We start from the raw sequence: 27731 nt of genomic DNA on the forward strand, positions 1-27731 counted from the left end.
GTTTATACTTCAAGTGGGCATAAAAGAAAGTTCACAACAGTCATCTCAGTGCCTTCTTGGGGGTATACAAGACTAGATTTGATGTAATAAAAAATCAAATACAAGGTATTAAACTCATTTTTAGGAAACGTAAGGGTTCATACCTTTTAAAATTATTTCTAATTGGAAAAATGAAAAATGCTCATTAGAAAAAGTTGAAGAGTACAAACTTTAAAACATAGCGAGAGTCAACTAATTTTATGTTAACCAACTTTACCCCACAGAAGTAACTCTAGTTATCAATTTGATGAATATCCTTATAGATATTTTCTGGGCATATATAAGTAGCACCTACACGGAATATACTAAGCTTAGAAATTGCAAACTTGCTTTTTTCACATAATATATGAGTATTTTTTCAGATACATACATATACATTTATGTCATGCACTTTAATTGTTGCATTTTCCCATAATATAATGCACTATATTTCTGTATTCAGTATACTATTGATGAATATTTAGGTTACATACTTTTCTTTATATTAAAAAATGTTACACTGAACATACTTGTACAACAAATTATTTTAATCCTGTATATTACTCTAAGGTCAGCAACTCCCTAATATTAAAACCAAATAAAGGTACCACAAAAAAGGATTACAGACCAATATTCCTTATGAATATAGATGCAGAAATTTTCAACAAAATATGAGCAAACTGAATCCAACAATACCTGAAAATAATTATGCATCATGAACAAATGGGATTTATCCCAGGTATACAAGGTCTACATAAAAAACTCAATTAATGTGATACTCCACATTGACAGCATCTCAATGATGCAGAAAAGGCATTTGTGGTAGTTAGATTCAGGTGTTAACTTGACCAGGTAAAGGTGCCTAGTTCTGTTGCTGTGGACACGAGCCAATGGCATGTGAACCTCATCTATTGCTGATTACATCTGCAGTCGGCTAGGAGGCATGCTTGCTGCAATGAATGATGTTTGATTTAATTGGCTGGTGCTTAAATGAGAGAACTCAATGTAGCACAGCCCAGGCAACTCCACATACCTCATCTCAGCACTCGCAGCTCAGCCCAGGCCAGGCCTATGGAGATGCAGAAAGGAATCACCCCAGGGAAAGTTGTTGGAGCCCAGAGGCCTGGAGAGAAGACCAGCAGAGATCACCCTGTGCCTTCCTACATAAGAAAGAACCTCAGTTGAAAGTTAGCTGCCTTTCCTCTGAAGAACTATTCGTTAACTGAATAAATCCCCTTTCATTGAAAGGCAATCTCTCTCTGGTGTGTTGCATTCCGGCAGCTAGCAAAATAGAACAGCATTCAACAAAATGCAGCAGTTAGTAAAAACCCTTAGAAACCTAGGAATAGAAGGAAACTTCCTCAACATGAGAAACCCACAGCAACATCATTCTTAGTGGTGAAAGGCAGAACGTCCACCGTAACCACTCTCATTCAACATTGTATTGGAGCTTTAAGACAGAGCAATTAGGCAAAAGAAAGAAAAGTCATCTGATGTAGAAAGGAAGAAGTAAAATGTTCTGTTTGCAGATGACATGATCCTATATACGAAAGTCCTGAAAAATTCACAATAAAATCTCTTAGAGTCATCAAAAGAATTCAGCAAATTACTGATTTGGGGTACAAGGTCAACAACCCCAAATCAGTAATGTTCCTATATCCTAGTAAGTAACAATCTGAAAAGGAAATCAAGAAAAAAATCCATTTACCATAACAAATAAGAAAGCCAAATGTCTAGGAACAGATTTAACCAAGGATGTAAAGGACTTATTGATGAAAAACTAGAACAACAGTGCTAAAAAAATCGAGGATCTATAAAACTGAAAGTGTGTTCCAATGTTTATGGATTGGAAGACTAAATATCGTTAAGATGTCAGTTTCACCAAAAGCAATTTATAGATTAATTGCAATCCCAATTTAAAGTTCCACAGTCTTCTTTGCAGAAATGAGAAAGCACATCCTCCCATTTATGTGGAAGAGTAAGGGACCCCTAATAGCCAAAATCTTCTTTAAAAAACAAGAACAAAGTTAGAGGATTCATACTTCCCAATCTTAGAACTTATGACAAACCCACAGTAAACAAAATAGCATGCTACTGAACAAAGACATATAGAACAATAGAATCAAATTGAGTTTAATGAAATATATCTTCATGTCTATGACCATGATTTCTGACGGGGCTACTCAATGAGTAAAAAAATGGTCTCTTAAATAAATGGTGCGAGAAAACTGTATATCCATATGCAAAAGAATGAAGGTGGACCCCTATTTCACAACATATGGAAAATTCAACTCAAAATATAAGAATCAGAACTATAAAACTCCTAGAAGAAAACATAGAGAAGCATCTTCAGGACCTTGTATTATTCAGTGGTTTCTTAGAATTTACACCCAAAGCGTAGGCAGTGAAAGAAAAAATACATAAATGGGATTTCATCAAAACCTAAAACTTTTGTGTATCAAAGGACTTTATCATGAAAGTAAAAAGATAACATACAAAATGGAAGAAAATATTTGGAAACCACATAGCTGATAAGGGCTTAATATTCAGAACATATAAAGAAATCCAACACGGAACACAAAAAGGCAAGTAATCCAATTAGAAAATGGACAAAAGTCTTGAATAAACATTTCACAAAAAAAGATATACAATTTGCCAATAAGCATGACAAAGTACTCAACATAATTAGCCATTAAAGTAATGCCAATAAAAACTACAATGAGATACCATTTCACACGCACTAGAATGGCTACTATTAAAAAAAAAAAAAAGAAAATAACAAGTGTCAGAGAGGATGTGGATAAATAGGAACACTCATTCATTATTGGTAGGAGTGCAAAATGGTGCAGTTGCTGTAGAAAATTCTGTGGCAGTTCCTCAGAAAGCTATTATGTGGCAATCTTGCTTCTAGGTATATACCCCAAAGAACTGAAAGCAGGGATTTGAACATATATTTGCACAGCAGCATTCCTCACAATTGCCAAAAGATGGAAGCAGCCCAAGTATCCATCAACAGATGAATGGATAAATAATTGGGGTATAGGCATGCAACAAAATACTATTTGGCCATAAAAATAAATGATGTTCTGATACATGCAACAACATGGATGAAGCTTGAAGACATGCTGTGAATGAAACAAGCCAGATAGAAAATGACAAATATGGTAGGATCTCACTGATATGAAATAATTAGAATAAGCAAATTCATAGAGCCAGACACTAGGACACAGGTTACCAGGGCCAGGTTGGTGGCAGGTGGAGAGTTAATGCTTAACTGGTGCAGTGTTTCTGGTTGGGGTGATGGAAATATGTTGGTAACGTGGATGGTGGTGATGGTGACACGACATTGTAAATGCAATGAACACACTGAATTGTATTTTTGAATGTAGTGAAAAGGGGAAATTTTAGGTTGTACATATATTACCAGACTAAAACTTTTTAAAAACCAAAGAATCTTGCTTTGTTTATATGTTATACTCTACAATAAAAAAAGTTTAAAAAAAAGACCAAAGAATCATACAGCAATAACAGTGAACCCTAATGTTAATTATGGGCTATAGTTAATAGTATAATAATAATATTGTTTATAAAAAAGATACCATGCTAATGGAAATTGTTAATTATAAGGAAGACTATGTGTGTGGGAGGAGTATATGTGAACTCTGTATTTTCTATATGGTTTTTCTCTATACCTACACTTTCTCTAATAAAAAATGGAAATGTATATAAAGTTTATAACTGTTTCTTCTCTTTTTCTCTCACTCAATTTCACTCCATAGAAGTAACAATGATGAATATACTTCTAGATATTTCCCTGCATATATAAGTGCATATACATATATGAGATCATACTAAACTTATTAATATGCAAATCTGCTTTTTCACTTAATATTTTGTGGATATTCTTTCATTACATACCTACATTTTTATACCATTCACTTTAATTATCACACTTTTCCATTGTTTAGTGAACTGTAATTCATTTCATCAATATACTACTAATGGATATTAAGGTTATGTAGCTTTTGCTGGTATCTCAAAAAAATCTTGCATGGAACATCTTTGCACAACAATTTATTTTCATATAGCAAATGTATCTGAGGGATAAATTCAGCTAAGTGAAATTTCTTGTCCAGAGTAATATTTTCAATTTTTAAAATTACTTCATGCATCCTCGAGGTGACTTTTTGGAGTTTAATCTGTGGAGATGCAACATAAAAAATATTTTCTATTAAAGGAAATTTCCTTACCAATGTTGATGGATAAACTTACACTAAAAATGATTTTGTCCTTTTCTTTTTAGAGGTACAAAGTTTCATATGCCTAATGATTTTGATTCTCCTCTCTGTGCTATTGACATAAAAGCAGTGTGTCAAACCAGGCCATCTCTATTTTAAAGTTTCAGTCTGTGTAGCTATCCAAGATACCAAGTGAGCCCTAGATATAGTAGCTAGAGTCTTTTTCCCCCATACTGGACAAGGTCCCAGAGTCTTGGAATTTTTGCTCATGAACACTGAAATCCATTGTTCCCATCTAATTTTTCTTCCCAGCCTATATACTATAAAGAGTGGATTTTTTTTTCTTACAGGATGTGATTGTGCCCAGTGAAAGAATTCCTTTTTTTTCCCCCTTTCAGGGCAGGGCAGGGACTTTATGGGATTGACAGTATGCCAGATCTCCGCAGGAAAAAAACTTTGCCTATTGTACGGGATGTGGTAAGTTACTCCTATTTGATTTTCTTTGCCTGTATTATCTTTTTTCTCTATTATAACTGTTGTTCTCATTAACAGCCTAACTTACAAAGTGTTTCTTGGAATAAAATATGTAACATTCTACCAAGTGTTAGATTCATTTCCTTAAAATTTATTAGATGAACTAACACTAACCTTTTGACAGTTTTTTATATTAGTTGAAAATGCAAATTGAGTTAAAATGACCCTATAATTAAGCAAAAAGATATCATGCAGCATGCCAGGTGAGCTGCTGCAAATGGGCTTTGGTGTGTTCAGTGTCATAAATGACCATAAGTTTAATTAGCAAATTTTAAGGATAGATTTGAACTGCTTCACTTTAACTCCATAGACTTTAATACTTTATAATGCAAGCAGATAATATTAATCAATTCTTTATTCAATTATATTAAGATCCATTATAGACAAATTAATAAAGTGTCTTACTTTGTAAGGAAAATCATGGCTCCCAAGTCATTAACAATTTTATTAGCCCAGACATAACTCAAACTCTCTTTCAGTAAAAGATGTTGGGCCCATCCAGAAATTGATAATGGCGTGTATTAGATTGTAAAGACAACTAGCCCATCAAAGCATGAAAAAGACTGTTCTTATATCATCCAAAATGTCTTCACATTTTTCTGTAGGCATATTCTTAATGAAAAAAGTACTTTTTCCACAGGAAAACAGAAATTTCCTTTTTGGCAAAATGAGGATAATTTATTGATATCGGTAAACTTTAATTTTGCTAAGGAAACCTACATCTGAATGCCTTCACTGTGGTTTTAAATTAGGAAAAATGGAAAAATAAGGTATTTACTGGAAAGGTCTAAGATTGCCAAGTATGAAAATATGTGCACCTAGCTTAGATTCCTGTCATTACAGTGTAGACATTATCCTTCAGTGTTTGGCTCATCTAACATCATTTTACTCTTTTCCCACCTTTGATATATCTAATTATTTATACTTTGTTTCCTTTCGCTCATGGAATCTTCAGGCCATGGTAAGTGGCTTTTCAATTTGTTTTAAGTAATATTTGCCAATCCTCAAATGTAAACTGCACTTAATCATGAGGTAAAAGAGGGCACGGTAGGGAAATAAAAAGACAGAGTATGCTTAGTAAATCTGGAGAAGTTAAGACCTAGCTTAATTCTAAAAGACTAAATTATTTGCAGAACAGGTGCAAATGACAGGCTAAAATAGATACAAATGTTATTTTAATGACAATACTTGTCAGATACTGGAAGATCATCTTGAGTAAACCCTTAGAGGTAAGCCCCTAAAGGTTTGCACATTTGGGGTAGGGGTGTTGGAGAGTGGCCTCCTTACTTAAATTCATGCGGAATTTTGTCAGAGTCCATGGCTCTGTGGCCCTGGGGAGATATCTTTATGACCGGATGGGATTAGAGGCAGAGCTCATCAGGATTGTATTACTCTATTCTGATTTCCCTTTGCTCCTAATGGAATAGCAGATTTAATATTCCCAAATGGATCCTCTGATTTCCAAATTTCTCTACAGCATTACCAAATTTTCATGTTATGTCTATTTTGTTAGGAGCATATGATAATGATTCCATTTCATTAGAGGGACTTAATGAAGTGGATTTTAAGTCACTAGAGGGACTTAAAATCTAAGTTACCAGCATTGAGTGAAGGAAACGAATCTGGGCACAATGATTCTCAGTACATAAAATGGCCAGGGGGAAGGGACTATCCTGGATAGACATGGAAGAATATTTTAGGAAACTCGGAAGGACCCAAGACCCATCTAGCACCAGCTGTAGTTCAGGACAACACAGGAGTCAGACTGGCTCTGTGTCCAGTCGTGTTTTATGAAGGAAGGTGACCATAACCACCCTGGGGAAAAACAAAGATCTAGAAGCCTTTGCTAGCCAAGAAGCCTGGGACTTGTCTTTCCAACTCTGGTTGGGCCTCAGTTTTCTCAGCTGTAAAATGTAGTGGTTGGATTTGAGCATCAAAGAGGCCTTTCTAGTTTGAATGTTCCTTGAGTCCACGTTCTGAATAAATCAGTGACTATGGAAATGGCAGGTGAATTGATCCCTTTGGCTGAAATGTGAACAGCAAGGGTAGATCCTCTTACATATTGGCATTCTGCTGAGCGATATGTACACGGAAGCCTTCCCAGGTATCACAAAGTCACAATGCTGTTTGTTGCAGACCCTGGCTGCCCGGAAATCTGGACTCTCCCTGGCTATGGTGATTAGGACATCGCTAAACAACGAGGAACTGGTGGGTGTCATGGTAATTGCTGCAGAAGTATTGATCGTAGCCATAGTGGGGGCTATTCTGCTTAAACTACTCACCTGTAGTGTTTGTGCCAGCGTTCCTGGGTTGACTAGGAGCCCGGGAGAAGTCTAACACTGAACACACTTCCTCCGGGACTTAGCTTCCCTATTAATCAAATGAGTCTCTGCTCCTCAAATATGCAGGCTCTTTCCCATCTTTAAACATGTTCTTCCATCCTGACATAATGTAACTGTTATTCTTCAAATGAAAAAAAAAATCCTGCTAATATTTTAAGACCTAGTTCAAGGCTCACCTCCTTCATAAGGCCTTCCTCAAACACGTGCCACACCCCTTCTGGTGAGCTATTAGTTTCCTTCTCTGAGCTTTTATAGTTCAATCATGACCTTCATAGTAGAGGATGGTTAAGAGAGAAGGCTGGCTGGTGTCTGTCCCATCTGTGTCATTTAATTAACAGTGCTACTTGAGGCAAGTAATGTAACTTCTCTGAGCCTGAGTTCCCTCATCTATGAAGTGGAGGGAATAGTAAGACCAGAGGAATAAAGGAGAGGATGGATGCAGGCACAACACTCTGCATGGCCTACTGCATAGAAAACAATAAATATAAGCTGCCGTTTTATTATTTTTGTTATTCTTAATATGATTATCTTGCATACATTTTTCCTTTTAGACTCTGATATCATTGCGTGTGGAGCTGTGTTGTTTGTTGTTAAACGTTTTCATCCCCAATTTCCTACACCACCTGGCATGCGATAGATGGTTTATAAAAGCTTATTGAATGAAAAAAACAGTGTGACTAGAAGATATAGGTAGACTGCAAATATCTAGGTCAAGGATGCATAAATTTGGTTGATTAGAATCTCCTAGGGGAGCTTTACAACATACTGATAGTTGAGTCTTCCTCAGAGATGCTGATTTAAGGGGCCTCAGCTTATGGCCTGCACATGATTTTTTGTTGTCATTGTTGTAGTTTTAACTCCCCAGGTGATTCTAATGCGCCGTGGATGTCGTGCCATGGTCACTCCATCCTACACAGATGTTCTGTAAGGACTGCTAACTCAACAGTTTGTCTGCATCCTCCCTTGTAGGAACTAATATATCTTAACTCTTCCTAACTTGACCGATTTTATCATTCTTATAGGATTAAAATATTGCCAACAATATGACGTTGCTTATTTTAACCTTCCATACACTTGACCTTCAGACACCATTATTTACATTTACAATATTCATTCTTTTCTTCCTGTCGTTGTCGTATTCCACCAAAAAGAACATCTTTCGTAGGTCTCTTTAACAGCAAACTTCCCTCTAACTCCAAAACGCATCAGCAATCTGTGTGTATCTATTTGGATATCTGGAAGCTACAGCAAGCTAAAATACTGTCTTTTGTGCCACAGGATAACAGATGTGACTGATTTCTCTGGTATTATTAGATTTATGGTCCTATGTAGTATTTTGAGGATAGTTTGGACACAAGAGAAAGTAGATAGCTTCTAGTATATGAGAAAGCCCCATATTGCTTGCTGAATTTCAAAGCATCTAGTCCTTTGTTTTTGAAGAAATCATGAATCCAGGGTTTAGAATTAAAACTCCTACACTACACCTTTCTTATATTTTCAAATGTGGTATTTTGTTTGAACCATACATACTCATTCCTTTGAAAAGTTCCCAGGAAAGCAATAGAAATTATGAGACCCTAAGCAGAAAGCACATCCTCACTTTATGGTTATATTAGCAATTGATATATTTTTAAGGAACTTTAAAATAACACTTTCCAGGTGCATGGGTGGTTCAGTGGTAGAATCCTTGCCCTCCGTGTGGGAGACCCAGGTTTGATTCCCAGACCAGGTTCAATTCCCAGACCATGCACCCCACCCCGCCCCCCACAAGGAAAAGAAAAATCACTTTCCTTCTTTAGTTTCATAAGGCCTAAGTAAAAGACTTCTCTGTTTGGTGGTGTTGCAGCTCAAAAGTGAGTCCTCACCCAATACATCAATCAGTAGACGCCAGGATTTTGAGAAGAGAAAAAGTTGATTTAGCAAAGGCTAGCCTATGAAGACAGGAGGCCGTTCCTCAAATCTACCCCCTCAAGCTGGAGAAACCTTCTGTGTTTTACAGCACTCAAAGGCTGGCAGGCTTAGGACAATAAGCAAGGTGTCTTGAGATGATGAGGTAGTTCGCCTAGAGTGATTACGTACGTAGGCTACTGTTCATGTCACTGTGTTAACCTTGATTATCCAAGATGGTTTAGGAATTTAGGGTGTTTAGCTCTGGGCTGACACATATTAATCAATAAGGTGCTACATGAAAGGGCACCCAATTTCAGGGTTGCAAAAGAAGATAAAGGAATACCGATGGGGTCAGTTCATGAGTTCTCCTGTTATTGTCCAGTGACAGGGTGCAGTTTAAAAACATAGCACCAGCAAAACAAGGCATTTGGGTTACAGTTCAGTGAGTGAAAAATAGTGATTTTTGCTATTATAATTAGGCAAATATATTTATTTTTTATATTTATGTATATATTATAATATATATATTATAATGCTATTTTGCTACTATAATTAGGCAAAGTTTTCCCCTAAGTTAACCTTCTGTTTTTGTGTGCTTGGTAGTTAAAGGCCATTAAGGTTAGTCTAGCTGAAGCTATGAAAAAACAAGGACTTATCTTTGATATATAGAAGGGGATTTTGGAGATCAGAGAAAAGAGAGATGGAAACTTCTTCCACTTAGGGAGGGAGCTGCTTCTGAAGGTAGGCATTGGAAGGCATGAAAAAAATGGTCCAGGGTCCTCTACAGTGTTGGGTAGATGAATAGATACTATTAGCTCTTTCTAGAGCTATCAGGTCCTGAGGCTCATGTCTCAAAAAAATAAATGAAATATGACTTCTGTACAGTTGCCTTATTAACTGTCACTCTTGGCAGGCTGTCACATTCAGTCTTATGGACCACCCACATAAATGCTGAATGAAGGGTTTCCACTCCTTGATCCTTTTTAGGCACCCTTGATGTGAAAGCATGAACTATTTGCCTTTACATGAAGGAATGTGGTTTGGCCATGTGGAAAATATCAGATGGTAACACTTCTACTTTAATTAAAGAGATGTACAGTGAAAAAGCTCAGCCATCTCTTCCAGTGAAGGAGAGTGCCCTCAAGTCCGATGCATGATGACAGTGAGCCAGTCAGCACTGCCTCCATTAACACTGTATTGGCGGTGGGTGATTCACTGCCAGGTGTCCCCATCCAACACTGATTCCCACCTTGGAAAAGCTATTGGGACTGATAGGGAATCTCAGTCTAGTAAGTCTTTAAGGTTTCTGAAAATTTCCATTTATTTGGCTCAATAACACAGGAAGGTATAATCAACCTGGTATCTATATAAAACAATCATCTGCCTGACACTACATTGTCCAGCTTTGTACTTGCTTTCACAGAGTGATCATTTCCTAGGTGTGGGCCCAATAGTAGGAGAGTCAAGATAGATTCATTCAATAATTCAACATATATTTATTGAGCACCTACCGCGTGTCAGGTGTTGCCTCAAACGTTGGAGAAAAAGCAGTGAGCAACTCAACTAAAAATCCCTGCCTTCATGAAGCTTATATTATAGTGAGAAGGGAACTGAGATGCTATGCTTTCTATGCACTCTTATTACAGGGCATAATGGAAACCTCTAGTAGTCGGGAGTGTCTAAACTAAGGTAAGTTCAGATGAGGGTTATGGGAAACTCATATAGAATAAAGAAATCAAATCACCAGTCCTAATAGGGATTCTAGAACCCTGTTTGTCCAATCTGGGTTGATGGCCAGGTTTGGGGATTATGGGGACTGGTTTAATGGCAGGCTTCCAGGAAGTGTCAATTAACAATAAGGCATGATTTGTCTGAGATGGGAGAGTGTCCTCTTAGCTGCAGCATTCAGTCCCCCCAAAAAGATGGGCCCTATTAGCGTTGCACTAGAAGGTCAGAGCACCTACCTGATGTTTGGGGTTCAATCATGAAGCTGTGGGCTCAGAGTATACCCAGGTACTTTGGATGCTGTGCTCAGAAAAGGGAAGCCCCAGTGCTGAAGTGGGCATGGGCTTAATACGAATCTCAACTCCACTACTTTATAGCTTTGAAAAATTGTTTCTTGTCAGTAGCTGTTCTAGTTTGCTAGCTGCCAGCATGCAACACACCAGAGACGGATTGGCTTTTAATAAAAGGGGATTTATTTTGTTGGTTCTTCAGAGGAAAGGCAGCTAACTTTCCACTGAGGTTCTTTCTTACGTGGAAGGCACAAGATGGTCTCTGCTGGTCTTCTCTCCAGGCCCCTGGGTTCCAACAACTTTCCCCGGGGTGACTTCTTTCTGCATCTCCAAAGTCCTGGGCTGAGCTGCTAGTGCTGAGATGAGGAATGCTGAGCTGCTTTGCAATGCTATGTTGCGATCTCTCATTTAAGCACCAGCCAATTAAGTCAAGCATCACTCATTGCAGCAGACACGCCTCCTAGCTGACTGCAGATGTAATTGGCAACAGATGAGGTTCACGTACCATGGCTTATGTCCGCAGCAACAAGACCAGGTATGCTCACCTGGCCAAGTTGACAACTGAATCTAACTAACACAGTAGCCTTCACCTTCCTGAGACTTGTTGGTCTCATCCGTAAAACGAAAGTCATGGTTATTATTTTGCAGGTTATGAGAATTAAAAGGGAGAACTTATGTGTGTATATATATATATATAAATAAATAACATTTTGCATATATATAACAACAGCCCCTACTTAGTCCCTTCCTGCTACCCTTTGCTCTACCCAGTGCCAGACAGAGAAGGTTACTGTTGGGGCAATGGAACCAGGGACTTGCCATCAGATATTTAGAGCACATGCTCTATTTTTGTAGCTAAAGGACATATTCCTTTTCAGAAATTGTTGAAGTGGAAACTAGTGGCAAAATTTAAAGAGGATCTCTTGTTTTAAAAGAATTACTATCAGTCCAGCTTTCATCCTTCAAGAAAACAGTCTTTGGTTTGTCAAAGATGTTGATTCAACTCTATCATTTACTAGTATGGGTCTTTGGAAAACTTAATAAAACTCATGACCTTGATTTTCTCCTATGTTTTCTAATTATTCAAAATCTGTGCATCTAAGGTCATAAGTATAAATGGCCTATGGTTTGCTTGTTTCATATCTATGATTTATTTGTCCTTGAACAATTTTGGCTTCAATATTGAAATACCTTCATAAAATAAATTGGAGAGTCTTCCTTTTTTTAACTTAACTGGAATGGTTTGCATAAAAAAGTATTGCTGTTACTTGAAGGATTGGCAAAACATGCTTTTAAAATGATCTGGGTTTGGTCCTTATTTTGAAGTAGTTATTTCTCCCTTCAGTTGATTTATTTAGTGGTTATAATTCTATCCATGGTATTTAAAATGTTGCTCTTGAGTCAAATTGATAATTTATATCTTTTCCAGGAAGTTGTCTTTTTCTTCTAAGTTCTCTTGCTTTTGTTTATGTTTTTTACCACACACGTGTATTGTAACTTAATTGTCTTATTTTTCTTTTCTAATATATGTACTTGAAGCTATATATTTTCCTCTCAGGACTCTTTAGCTGCATCACATAAGTTTTGATATATAGTTCTTTCATTGTTATTCAGATACAAATATTTCATGAATAATCCAGGGATTAGTTCTTTGACCCATCAATTATTTATAATGTTTTATTTAATCTTCCAAAGATAAGTGACGCTTGCTTATTTTTGCTTCTGATTTCTAATTTTATTGCATATATTTAGAAAATATGTACCATATGAAAATCGCTCTTTGGTGTTTAATTGAGAATTGGTTTATGGTTTAATATATAACCAATTTGTAAATATCCATATGAGCTTTTTAGTTCGGAACATAACTTTCAGTACTTCTATATTCCTAATGAATTGTTTCTTCTAATTTTTGCTAAAACTTTTGTTAGTCTCTTATAATGTTTTTCCTTAAGATTTATTTTATGAGATATTAATATAGATACACTAGTTTAATTTGGTCAGTAGTTCCTTGATACATCTTTTTTGTATACCTTTGTTTCCATTGTAGTGTGTTTTATCAGTATCTCATAAATGGCACATGGTTGAATTTTAAAAATTCCATCCAAGAATTTGTCTTTTTACAGGAGGAGTCAATTTTCATGTATCATGATATGCTTTAGTTTAGTTCTGTTATTTAAAAAAAAAATACTTATTTCCTTTCCAGCCCTCTTTTGCATAGGTTGAATTTTCTTTATTTTCTCTTCTTCCTCAATGGAATGGAAGTTGTCTATACTCTTTATTTTAATATAATGGATGTATTTTTAAAATGTTTAATAGAAATACTTAACTTTACACATTTTAAGGTTAACTTTCTGTAAAAACAGAAAGATCTGAAAATGCTTAGGCTTACGTCACTACCCTCAATAGCCCATGCTATGATTGTTAAATGTATAATATAATATTCATTCTCTGCTTATACTGCTTTTTCTATCCCCTGTCTTCTTTTTGAATTCAAACTTTTTTTTTCTTTGGCAGTTCTTTAAATGAGGTTTTAGGAGTAGTACATTTTTATAACCATGATTATGTTAGTTTGCAGTCTGTTGGGATGTGTTTTATCAGAACTGGAATGGCTTTTAAAAGGCGAATTGTAATGTTACAAGTTTTCAGTTCTAATGAAATGAAAATGTCCAAATTAAGGCAGCAACAAGAGGTTGTCTTCACTCAAGAAAGGCTGATGGGTCAGCAACACCTCTGTCAGCTGGGTAGTCACGTGGCTGGCATCTGCTGATCCCTTGCTCCTGGGCTCCATTGCTTTCAGCCTCTGTCCCTGTGGAAGTTCCTCACTTTACCTCACCAGGACTGGCTTTCATCTCTTGACTTCCCTTGGCTCTCTCCAGGATCTGGCTTGCTTAACATCTCATGACAATGTCTGCTAGGCACCAAGCAGACATCTGTCTCTGTTCTCCATGTGTCTGCATCTGTGTCAGCTCTGCTATGAAATTTCTGTCAGATCTGAGTCTTCTGCCATTTCTAACTCTTTCCAAACTGTTTCCTCTTTTAAGGGATCTGGCATGGGTGGAGTCACCTCTCTATGTAATCAAAAGGTCAGACCCACAGTTGGGCACACCTCATCTCCCTGGAGATAATCTAATCAAAAGTTCTGCACTACAATATTGAATCAAGATGAAGAGAAAGGGCTGCTCCTACAAGAATGGATTAGGTTTAAAACATGGCTTTTCTGGGTACATAATATTTCCAAACTGGCACAATGATGAAAATGTCTTTATTTCACATTTATTCTTCAATGATTGTTAAGATGGGTGTAGAATTCTAACTTGACAGTTATTTTCTCTCTGGTATTTTATATATTTTCCCATTGATATAGTATATCACTGTCCTCTTGCATCTATTTTTGAAGAGAAAAAGTCAATTGATTATCTGTTTTTATAGTTTTCTAGGTAAGCTTTCTCTTCTTTCTGGATTGTTTAAAGGTATTTTTCTTGTCTCAAATACTATAGTTTCACTATAATATGTTTAGATGTAGATTCATTTTTATTTGTGCTCAGGAATTGTGTTTCTTCAAACTAAGAATGAATAACATTCTCTGGTTTGGAAAAATATCCAGCTATTTAGTTTTCAAATATTGTCTCTTCCTCTTTAACTATATTTACCTCTCTAGAACTCTGATTATATTAGGCTTTTTCATTCCATTCTTCATTTCCTGATGCCTTATCACATGTTTTTAAATCTATTACTCCCCTGTGCAATATTCTGGGTGATTTTCCCAGAGTCACTAACTCTTAAGTTCAATGTGGTTTTTATTCTCCATGCATGTATGTATATATGTGTGTGTGTGTGTGTGTACTTACACACACACACACATATAGGTTGCTTTTTCAATTTCAGTGTTTACTTTTATTTTATTTTTGGCATTCTATTTGGTTTCTCTTCAGATATTTCTACCCCTTTTATTGTTCACAATTATTTCATTATGGCTTATGATCCTTTATTTTATGTTTATATTCTATTAAAATGTATTTTATAGTTTCTTTTGAATTGTCCTTTTAAGTTTTCAGTTTCTTGGGGTGCTAATTTTCTTGTTTGTTGTGGGATGCTTCTTCATTAGAGTAGTTTGTGGCCTAGGTTGTTTGCTATTATATATTTATTTATCTACCTACCTACCTGCCTATCAACTCATTCTCTTTTGGAGTCCAGCTCGTCCTGGATTGTGGATGTGTTTTTCATTTGTTTCTGTCAATTGCTCCAGAAGTTTCACAGGAATAAGTTTTTTAAATGAGTAATTTGGCTTGAAATTCTTTAGAACAATTGATATGAATTTGAATCTCACAGCCATATATAACAAGCCTAGGTTTCCATTTGTCACATAGACTTTTTTTCCCCTCCCAGAGACCCAGAATCAGTGCAAATAAGTCCTCTTGTGATGTCTGCAAAATGGCCTATAAAACCCAAGTCTGCATCCCCTAGAGTTTTCTTGTGTCCCAAACAGCCTTCAACTCCCTCACAATCAGCTCTTAATATTCTGGGATTAAGTTAATTTTTTTACAGGTACCTGGGGAATCCATTTATTTATTTTGGGCTCTTCTATGTATTAAAATACTTGTAAAAGGCAGACTATTTCAACCTAGTAAACCATGTTGCTAAAAGGTAAGTCTTCCAATATGTAGAATGAATATACTAATATTTCTAAAGGTTCGTTAGGGGAATTAAATAAAATAACAAATCTAAAATGTCAAAAAAAGTTTTGATATGTGGTAAGTATATAGTAAATGTTAGTTATTTTTATTATCAGCCATTTTTGTTTTATCTCAACTTTCTATGACTTTAAGATTTGCTTTGTTTGGCACACAAGAGGACAGCAGAACGGTCTCCTCTGAGGGGAAAGGTCACCTGCTTCTTCCTTATCTTCCTTCGACTGTCCCCTAACCATTCTCCTCATTCTGTCATGGTCTCAGTCAGATGATTTATAAGAATCCAGACTCTACCCCAAGTGGTAAAAATGGACTTAACCACATTAAGTGGCTGAACATTCTTTGAGTGGAGGAATTCACATTATTTAAGTTCCTGATATTTAACAGATTAATCATCTTATACCACTACCAGAATTTTCTTCAAAAGTGTGAACTACAGAAAATCATGACACATGTAGGACATGACAAACCGATTGTAGTTTTTCAGACCATCTTCCATGCCATGATCGAAGGTGCTTGATAAAGTACAGCCTATATTGTACTCCCCCTGAATTAGTGAATCATCCACTTTATCATCGCTCTGGCCTTTTTTATTTGGTCTTGCCCCATAAGTTATTTAGGACAATGATAATTAGTATCTGTTATAAAAAGTACAAGTAAAAGCAAAGTACCTACAGCCTTACTGAATAGGTACATAACTTTTAATCTCTGTACTTTCTGTTACAAAATAATTTACCTGAGTCATTTTAATTTCTGCAGCCAAACTTATTTGATGATTAGTCTGATGAATAAATCAGCACTGAAATTTTATCTGTTTTTATACTCAGGAACTCATTCTAGCTTAGTTTTTCCTAATGTTTGTAAAAAATTTGAAAGGCTCCAGGGTACCTAATCTTTGGTCTGCAAATTCTTCTGATGCTTCTGTCCAGAAGTAGTAAAATGCACTCTCAAAAAAAGGAAATAATTTACTTTTTCTACATGTATCAAGTACATAAAAAGTCATTCAAAACACATAGCATTTTTTTTCTTGGAATTATCAAAAAGTGTTTTTTGGAATATGGAAAGGTAACTGTGCACATGATCCCATGGAGGAAACCCACAGGATGAGGATAAAACTAGCATGTCATTATTTAAGTCATTTTTTAACATAGTGGGGAAAAGGAGAAAAGGAGTATGGAGAATGCAGGCAAACAAGTGTTATTCCTGTTATAATCACTAACAATTAATAGATTGGAATACTGAGGGTCTAAAAACACTAAGTCATTGCTCTTGATAGGAAACCTGATTGCTTTATTTCTTGGGTTCATTTTTGTTTCCGCATATAATCATGAGTAGAAAAAGCAATTCAATTTCTTCCAGTGTCCTAACTGTTCACAAAGTGGTATATTCATGCAACTTATTTTAATTTCCAGGTTCTTGGAGGAGGAATTTGTAGAAAAATATTTATCCTGGATGTGATTACCCTCCCTTTATGTAGTCTCTAAGTCACATTTGGCTATAATGGATCATTATAGTGGAGGCATTCCTTACTCTCACTTCTACAGTTTAAAACAGTGTCTACACAAACTAGAGAATTGCCTTCTTTGTTGAAATTATTTAAGCAATGTAGAAATAATATTCATTGTTTTTTTCCCTAATTGCAGAAGTCTTGCATCCTGTCTGTACATAGAAAAATGGCTGTAAGGACATGAGTCAAACCATGCATAACTTTGAAAAATTCTATTGTATTTCTGTGCTATAAATTATTTTTGCAATGAGCATGCAATTTTTATAATCAGAAAATATATACAATTTAGAAGCTAATATAGTCTTGTTATAAAATATTTGAAAAGTTTAGAAATGTTTGAAATTGGTTAACTGCTAGTCACCAAACTGTCAAACTCCAATAACTAGCATCTGCTTATTCTTGGGACCACTTTCTCCATATATTCTGTTTCTAACTGGACTTGGTTACCTAGGTTAGAGACGTTCTCTTGATAACATTTTCAGTCACAACCATCAATTTAAGACAGTGTTCTATTATCTGTAGTTAATTATCTGCCTGTTCTCATTGCTACTTTTTAAAAAATCCTTCTCTCTTTTCTTTAATCCAGTTTTTGATATTAAGCTACAGACTTCCATTTCCCGTTGTTCATGGTAAATTTTCAGGTTTCTTCTTGTTTTCTTACTCCTGCTTTCATTCTGTGTTCCTTGCCTTATCTTCTTGCCTTAATCCATAAAAATCCCATACTCCTCAGTCCTTTTATAAAAGCTTGTTTAATCTGGTCTGATTTTGCTGCTGAGAAAACCCATTCTTTCTCTAAAATGCAATATTATCCTGAGTTGCAAGAATACATTCCTATGAAATATATTTTTACATGCTTCCCTCAGCTATTTATTTAATGAGTTTCGAAACTGTCACTCTGTCCTGTATTTTGCTGGAATGAGGAATGTTTCCAAATGTCATTTATTTTAGAGTAATATTTAGCTGCGATAAACACATGCCCATATCAAAAAGTTCAAGAATCAATATATCCATTATATTATCATTTCTCTGAAACTGTCAACACATACACTTTAGAGAATCATTTCATATTTTTCTCTAGCTTCAGTAGATTTTAAATGTTGAGATTTTCTTTAAGACCCCTCCAAGTTATTTTCAGTGTACTGTTTAGTAAATTTTCCATGTTTCTTATTTTTTGAAACTAACTTCCCTCTCTCTGCATTAAATGGATCATCGCACTTTTACAAAATGAAATCAAGCAACACATTTCAATGACAGCTTCTCAGTTGTTTATTTAAAATTCTCTTGTATTTGTTTTCTTCCAGCTGGTTTAATTTTTAGCAACTGTTACTTATATTTATTACTTCTGCTGTATCCTGAAGACATATAGGACTGGGTATCAATCACCTGAATTTAATAAAAAGAAAATGAACATAGAGGATTGCATCAATAAAAGGCATTAGTCATTTACTTAATTTTGAAAGATGCAGATGAGTTCATGTTCAAAAACAACCCCACGTCCAATTCTTCTTTCTAAGTTCACATGTATTTCCTAGTTTTCTTGTATTCGGTAAATAAACTTTGTTCTATTCCCACCCAGTGTTCCACTGAATTAGGAGAGTTTCTGTTTTCCCCCACCAATTCGTACAACAAATTACCTGATGCATTTGTAGGTATATCTCAATTCCCTCCTTATTTTTTCAACTAAGTCACAATGCTGTATTAAACACATACATGCACATTCACATGTGCATACATACACAGAGCCCTACAGCTCAGCTAGGTCAGAAGCGTCTGTGGAAGGCTAATGGAAAAGCTGTGCTATCAAGAGTCATTCCACTCATTTTAATGAAATTGAAGATATTCACTCTGCCAGGCCGAAAAGGAGAGGCAAGACGAATAACACATTCTCTTAATTCTTAAAGAACTCTCACTGTTTCTTTGAAAGAGGAGACACTATTATGAAGTGAAGCCAAGAAATATCACTGGTTCAGGATATTCTTATTGAAAAATGATGGATCCAGTTGTTCTGTCCGTATAACCCTCAATTCTACGGTTTCCCACTTGAACAGTCCCCATAGTTGACCATGCTGCTGTTCTGTAGACTCAGTTGAATATAAAGAGATGTAGATTGATCAGACACTCATGTGGTAACAAGTCTGCTCTTCAGTTAGAAAACATTTTGGTGATCTCCCAGTATGATTACTGAACATAGTCTGTATAAACACACGGTGAGGGGAATACACTAATAAGAGGAAATATACTGCTAACATATTTGGGAATTGAAAAAATAATGGAGAGTTGGTGATTGCAACACAATGAGAAGATATCCTGAAATGAGACTTAAGGATGGTTAATGAAAAATATAAATGCCTCCCTGCTAGCATTACTTATCAGCTAGGCTCCTATAGGATTCATGTAAATATTCATTATGCATCAAGTAGTTGTGTGAAAATATGTATAAATGTAACCAGAGAATGCTCATCTTTCTCTCAAGAAGTCATTTTCATAATGGAATATGAGAAACATAAAGAAGGACTCATCAAATACAAATCTTTTTTTTTATTTGCCTATAGTTGGTCCTAATAATCTACCATCAATATCAGTATTTAGTATTTATTTAGTTAGTGTTTTTCAGTTTACAGAATGCATTAGTTACCATCATATAACTTGATCTTCAACATAGACCCATGAGATAGGAAGGATAGGGGAGGAAAATAAGGCTTAGAGCCTTTACATTTCTTTCTAGATTACAAGACTCATAAGTGGCGAAACGTTCATTCATTTCACAAAAATGTATTATACTCTTACTGTGTGCCAGGGTCAATGATAGGCACTGTTTAGGTACTAAGAAAGGAAAAATGGAAGCCAGTTCCTGACTAAAGAAACTCATTTTAAACACCATGTGATCTTGTCTATGCAAGGAAACCCAGGTCTTCTGACTACTCATTCAGTGGATTTTTCCCATCCCACTTATGGCTTCTCATTAGAAAATCCTTGTATGTACTATTAAAAATTATCTCCCATTAAAATGCAAATCACCAAGGGCAAGTGTCATATATAGCTTATATCTACTACTAATGCTTTCATTTGAAATGTTAATGAGAGCCTTCCTAAGTGATAGTTGCTGAAAGCAGTTTCCAGCAAAATGAATTCTAGAAGAAGCATAATTTGGGGGTTCAAGAATGGTGCAGCATTAGGGAGGGTGCAGAATAAGGGAAGGAAGGGTGGGATACCACAGAGAGTTGGGGATATCGCTAGAAAGTTATTGTCAACAGTGAGAATACTTTCACCCCTACTTCACAATTTTACCAAAAAGCAACTTAGACTAAGGATAGCAGTATAAATTCATTTTTTAGAACTACTGTTTCCTGAGTACCTATCTCATGCTGGCATCTAGGCTAACCTCTGAAGATGCATATATATATCAGTGAGCAAGATGTTCATCAACTCTGCCTTTATGGAGTTTAGTGTATCACAGGGGAAAAGTAATAGTAAGTGGATGCTGTTATGAAAGAACTATACACAACAGTGAAACCCAGTACAGTCTGGTAGGTTAAAGAGTTCTTTATGCCCTAGAACACTGAGAAAAGAATAAGTGTGCAGAGTTACTGTGCTTCCTGTCATTATCCAAACCAAGATTCAAGGGGTTCTCTGAAAATAGCAAACTTTTTAACACAAAAGTGTTAAAATGATTTGCTTTATGTTGACATTCTCCAAAACCATTGATTTCAGCTTGCATTTGCAATTTCTCTCATTTTCACAGAAAATGCATGTCTTCAAGAAGACCTTGCAGGCATTGATCTACCCCATGTCCTCTACCACGCCGCACAACTTTGAGGTCTGGACAGCGACCACACCCACGTACTGTTACGAGTGTGAAGGGCTCCTGTGGGGCATTGCCCGGCAAGGCATGAAGTGTTTGGAGTGTGGAGTGAAGTGCCATGAGAAGTGTCAGGATCTCCTAAACGCTGACTGTTTGCAGAGTGAGTACTGAGTTAGGTCGAAAAAGTATATATGCCTTATTCCGTCTATTTTCAGGTTAAATCCCTTCAGTTCCTGCTGGATTTCGACAAATTCTACATGCCCACTTCCTACCACATACACAAAGATATGAGTAGTGCCCATCAGGTCATATAGTTGATTATGCATCCTGCAGACATGGGCTAGGCTTCACTAATGTCCTCAGAGTAAGCACCAGAAGAGTAATTGCCATCTCATAAAGTTTTATGTTCAAGGTGATTTTCAGTGTATTTTCTCGCTTTTGTTTTATACTAGCCACATATAGTAAGTGGGAATGTATAAACTCATGTACCCCAAACAGGGGCTAAGGCACACCCCTGTAATTGCAGTGACTGGAATTTCTTCCAAGCCTATTTGATGCCTGCCTGACCATCTTCTGTGGTAGTTGTACAAGCCTTGGAATTGAGAGGTCTTGAGTTTAAATGTCGAAGTTAAATCGATCTACCAAATACATAACGTTGAGCAAATTTTTTAACTTCACAGGGCTTAATTTTCCTCCACTGGATGAACAGAAATTTTCCTCCACTAAATTAATTTGTAGCATTATTGGGGGGAGGACTAAATAAAATAGCTTCATTAAGAGTCTTGCCCGTAGTAGATGCTCAATGTATCTTAATGGCCTCTCTTGCCTCCAGCGCTCTGACACTCATGAAAGGGTACAGAGCACTTTGGCATTGACAAGTTACCTTAAATTTTCCATTTCTGAAGAATTCCTTCTTACTAATACCTTAGGTCTAGAAGTGTCAAAACATCACTCTCTAAAATACAATGCTGTATTTAATAATAAGCATATTAGGGCAGAGATTTGGGAAAATAGGCAGGAAATAGATTGCCGTCTTGTACTAAATGGCTTGAATCCATTAGAGAAAAATAATGCAGTCATATCTAAGAAATAAGTGCATTCTGCTTTCTGTCTTTCTGGGGAGAGATGTCATTCATTCATTAAACATTAGAAGTATTTTATAGTATCCCCACTGCTTAAGACTGGATGTATTGTTTGATATTAGTTACATAAATTAGGCAATCCACAATTTTCATTGAGGTTATTTATTGAAATGCATATATACATTGAAAGAATAAAAAACAGTACCAAATAATGAGGATTAATTTGTATGCCCCAGGCAGCAAGTATTTTCTTTAATTACCGCTCTTCATTTTTTCCCTGAAATTCACACTCTCACTTTGAATAGAAAGAGGTTTGCAAGTAGATCACCGCTTTCAACAATAACTGTCATTAAATTTTGTGATTCTCCCTGTGAAATCAGCAACATTTCCTTGAGAAGTTTCTTTTATTCACTGCTTTAAGCAAGACACTTGCAATGGAGGCACCTTGTGTGAGGATGCTTCTGTATAGTCCAACAATGACGAAAAGGAAAGAATTAAAAAATATGAGAAAATGGAGTTAGTAAGCTCAGGTAATTCAGCCTCGTGTAGATGTAAGAAGCTTCTCCACTTTCTTTTTCAAAATCTCTGCTTGCATGCCTCCAAGGAAAATTTAAAATCTAGATGGGAAGCTTAAAAATTCATCATATGAAAATTCTAATTTATAAATTAAAATTTGGGAAGTCTGGTCTGTCTCCTAGAAACTTCTACCCTTGAACCCTAATTTTATCTCTGGACAGAATATTTAATAAATCTGTTTCCTTTTTATATGACAGTTTTTCAAATACTTGAGCATAACCATCCAGTCTTTTTCAGGTTTCTAGAGCCCTCATTTTTTGACTGATATTTTTCTGAAATTATTTCAGTTTGTCAACGTACACACACATGTATGCACACACAAATATACACAAAATAAAATGAAAGAAAAAATATGCTCTACATGCAGTCTGACCAATGGCCCATGCAGAAGAGAGAATGTATAAATTTATTTCAAATTGATTTGAGTTTGGCATTTCATTCCATCAAGTCTTGGGATTGTTACCTACACACTTGCAGTGTGATGGAATAAGACCAGCTGAATCTACAATCTGACTCACTGTTCCAATGCCTTCTTGCAGGTTTCAAGTTGCATCAAAATGTCAAATAAATTCCTCAGTCTTGGCTCCTGAATAGCTGATTTTCTTGGTGGTCATTCCTATGATTTACTGCCTTCCTGGTCTAAGGCTGACAGCTATAGGTGGGGGGTAGGAACTGAGGAGATCATGGAAATTGTGAGGCAATCCTTGTGCTATAGGTTGAATTGTGTCACCACAAAAGATTGGTTGTGGCAGAGCAAGATAGTGGCATATGGAGGAGTGGAATTTAATTAGTCCTCTAGAGCAGCTAGTAAATAGCCAGGAACTGCCTGGAACAACTGTTTGGGGGAACTTGGTGATCCAATACACATTGGAAACCAATCTGGAATGGGTGGAAGAGAAGATCATATGACAGAACTGTGAGTAAAACCCTCGAAATCTGGAGAGTGGTACCTCTCCCCAACTGGTATGGCAGGCTCAGTCTGAAACACTTGCCTGTGGGAAAAAGAAGAGGCCTCTTATGGGAGTGAGGGAAAACAGCCCAGGCAAGCTCCAACTGCGTTTTTAATGAACAAATTTGGACTGTTGAATACAAGCTCCAAGCACAGATAAACGGAGAGCAAGTAGGAAAAAAACCCTGAGGCTTCTCCTGAAAAATAAGAGGTAGGGCTGACAGAAAAAAAACAAACAACCTAACTACCAAGGCTTTTGGGGTAGGCCCAGCTCAGAATACTGGAAAAGGGTTGTGACCCAACGCACATAGAGCAAGTAACCAACCATAGCTCTTGACAGGTGAACCTGGGGGGCTGGGGACTGACTCAGAAAAGGGATTTTTTATTTTAACTATTCTAAACAGCTCATTAGATAAAGCTTCAGGCATTTTGCAGTTGACATAGGTCTGAGAGTCAAATGAACAAGTCAAGTGAAGGAGATAATTCCTTAAAGGGCTATTCTTCCCCAGAAAAATGAGTGGGGGATGGGTGAGGCCCAACTGAAGTGGTTGCCCTAGATCAGAGAATTCATACCTCAGAGGTTAAACCCTAAACCCACCTTCTATTTTAGCCTCTGTCTCAACCACACCCCTAGCTACAGGGTCAGCTTAGAATTAAAGGCACCATACCACTTTATGCTGGTGGAGAGCTACAGGCATCACATGCTGGGAAGGATAGGAAAAGCACAGAGTCTAGAGGCTTCACAGGAATCATTAACAATGCACTGGGTCTCATCCCCAGGGAGACTTGATACTGTTTACCCTCTCCTCCATCTTGTCTGGAAAAATCTGACTAGGGTCAATGATATCTGATTTACAGATTCAATGCAATATCAATTCATATCCCAATAATTTATTTTGCAGAAATAGAAAAACCAGTAACCAAATTTAATTGTAAGGTCAGGGTGTCCCAAATAGTCAAAAATATATTGAGAAATAGGAATGAAGTGGGAGGTCTCACACTACCTGACTTTAAAGGATATTGGGAGGTCTCACACTACCTGACTTTAAAGGATATTATAAAGCTACAGTAGTCAAAACAGCATGGTACTAGCATAAAGATAGATATACTAACCAATGGAGTCAGGTTTAGTGTTCAGAAATAGACCCTGTCACCAATGGACAACTGATCTTTAATAAGGTGGCCATGCCAACTCAATGGGACAAGGGCAGCCTTTTCAGTAGATGATGTTTGGAGAACTGGATAGCCATATCCAAAAGAATGAAAGAGGACCCATATCTCACACCTTACACAAAAAATTAATTCAAAATGGATCAAAGAGCTAAACATTGGAGCTAAGACCATAAAAGTTTTAGAAGAAAATGCAGGGAAATATCTTAAAGATCTTGTGATAGGAGCTGGTTTCCCAAACTTAACCCAAAGCATAAGTAATGAAAAAATAAATAGATAAATCAGATGTCCTTCAGAATTAAACACTTTTTTGCATCAAAGGTCTTTGTCAGGAAAGTAAAAAGGCAGCGTATGCAATGGGAGACAATATTTGGAAACCATATAAGAGATAAGGTTTAATACCCACAATATATAAAGAGATTGTACAACACAACAACAAAAAGACAACAACCCAATTTAGAAAGTGGGCAAAGGACATGGGTAGACATTTTTCAGAAGAAATACAAATGGCTCAAAAACATGAAAAGATACTGAACCTCATTAGCTATTAGGAAAATGCAAATTAAAACCACAATGAGATAGCATCTCACACACCTACTAGAATGGCCGTTATTAAAAAAAAACAAACAAAAAAACAGAAAACTAAAAATGCTGAAGAAGATGTGGAGAAAGAGGCACACTTATTCACTGTTGGTGGGAATGTAGACTGGTACAACCACTCTGGAAAGCTGTTTCCTGGTTCCCCAGGAAGCTAAGTATAGAATTGCTATATGTTTCAACAATCCCATTACTAGGTCTATATTCAGAAGAACTGAAGACAAGGACACAAGCTTTTTCACACTGTTTATTGTGGCATTATTCATTATTGCCAAGAGAAGGAAACATCCCAAATGTCCATCAATGGACAAGTAGCTAAACAAACTATGGTATAAACATAGGATGGAATATTATGCAGTTGTAAGACAGAATGAAGTCATGAAGCATGTACAACATGGATGAAACTTGAGGACATTATGCTGAGTTAAATTACCAGAAACAAAAGGACAAATACTGTATGGTCTCACTAATATGAACTAACATTAATGAGTGAAGTTAGAGAATTAAGAACACAGTTTATCAGGAGATAGGAAGAGGGTAGAGAGAGATTGGGCATTTGGTGCTGAAGGAGTACCTAATATTCAATAGGACTGATTTAAAGATCCAAGGATAGATAGCAGAATGCTCTCTGATGGTAGCACAATATTGTAACTATGCTGAACAAAGCTGAGTGTGAGTATTTTTGAGGGAGAAGAAAAGACAGGATAAGGACTGAGATGGTATAACTTAGGAATGCCTAGAGTGAACAGTAATGGTGATTAACATGTACAAATATAAGAATGTTTTTGCATGAGGGAGAACAAATGAGTTTCAACATTGCAAGCTGTTGAAAATGGGATGGTATTTGGGTTAAAAAATACAATCAATACAAAGTACAGTCTATAGTTAACAGTAAAATTGTAATATGCTTCCACTGAGTGTAACAGAGGCAATATGCCAATGCTAAATGTCAATAAGTAGGGGATATGGAAGATAGGTATGGGATTTTCTGCAGAAGAAATGGTAATGTCTTCATATAGATTGTGGTGGTGAAGCCATGGCTATGTGATTATACTAGGAACCATTTATGTTTTACTTAGATTGGATTGTCTGTTGTGTGAATAGAACTGTTTAAAAATAAACAGAAAGATACAAGTGCTAGAGAAAGTGGGGAGAAGGAGATGTACCTATTCACTGTTGGTAGGGAAGTAGAGTGGTACAGCCCCTCTGGAGGGCACTGTGGTCCAACACAGGAGGCTAGGGGGTGGGGTTGCCATATGATCCAGCAACCCCATAGTTAGTTGTATTCTTGGAGGAACTTAGAGTGGGGACACAAATGGACATCTGTACACTGGTGCTTGTGATGTCAGTCTTGGCATTTTGTAATGGATGGAGGTGGTGAAAAGGTGCATCGCCTGAGGAATGGAAGGGGGAACTGTGGTGTAAACATACAATGGACTACTAAGCAGCTGCCAAGAAGGAATGAAGTTGTGAGGCATGCAACTAGGTGAAAGAACCTTGAGGTCAGTATGTCAAGTGAAATAAACCAGAAACGAAAAGACCTCACTAATACAGACTAATTATAATGTGCAATCTCTGAGAATCGAATTTGAGAGCGTAGATTCACAGATGAAGGCCTAGTGTAGAGGTTCCCAGATTGTAACCTCTTACAGCAGTAACATCTATCCAAAGTTGAAACTGTTATTTCTAAATTCTGGGATGTTGGGCTCTTTATCTAAAACCTGGTCATTCTCTGGAACTTTGGGTATTCGTGTGACATCTGAGACTCAGAGCTCGAGTTCTATAGCTATAAAACTCAACAACACAGCAACAGTTAAAAACACTGAAAAAATGACCAGACCTCAATTAGAGATATGAATGAAGCTGATCTGGATAGGATTAAGGTAAATCAGACTAAAGAGTAAAGGACAATATTCACTGTATTTTAAAATTTCAACTTCTGTGTGAGACCAAAGGAAGAGATGTTTATTTGGTGCAAAATTTATATTTTCAGTAGAGCACTATCTAATTCAACTTGTATTGTATGGTCAGCTTATTCAAACACCATGACTACATGGAACCTTGAATAGGCAGTGAGAACTTGGTTTGTACAAGTTGTTGTGATTCCCTGATACATCTCAGAGTAATCTAGGCAGAAGATTAAAAAGTTAATGTAAAGTCCCCTTGAGGAACTTGGGAAAAAGATGGAAATATTAAACTTCCCCACCTGGGGAAGACCTGATATTCTCACAATCATTGGGGATTGCCAATTTGATGGGTCAGGCCCTTGATCTTGGGGCTTGCCCTTATGAAACATTCCTGCAAAGGAGAAGCTGAGCCTACT

At 36.5% G+C, this 27731-nt stretch overlaps 1 protein-coding gene across 2 annotated transcripts in view; it reads left to right on the forward strand.

The window, feature by feature from the left end:
• UNC13C (unc-13 homolog C) overlaps positions 1 to 27731 on the forward strand; it is a 663640-nt gene that overhangs the window by 237641 nt on the left and 398268 nt on the right. For both annotated transcript variants that reach the window (XM_077127956.1, XM_077127957.1), the window contains exons 5-7: positions 4655 to 4733; positions 6927 to 6998; positions 20975 to 21194. In XM_077127956.1, the coding sequence (XP_076984071.1) occupies positions 4655 to 4733; positions 6927 to 6998; positions 20975 to 21194 (371 nt within the window). The remainder of the gene's footprint in view (positions 1 to 4654; positions 4734 to 6926; positions 6999 to 20974; positions 21195 to 27731) is intronic.

Source organism: Tamandua tetradactyla, chromosome 14 (assembly GCF_023851605.1).
Source record: "Tamandua tetradactyla isolate mTamTet1 chromosome 14, mTamTet1.pri, whole genome shotgun sequence".
Lineage (NCBI taxonomy): Eukaryota > Metazoa > Chordata > Mammalia > Pilosa > Myrmecophagidae > Tamandua > Tamandua tetradactyla.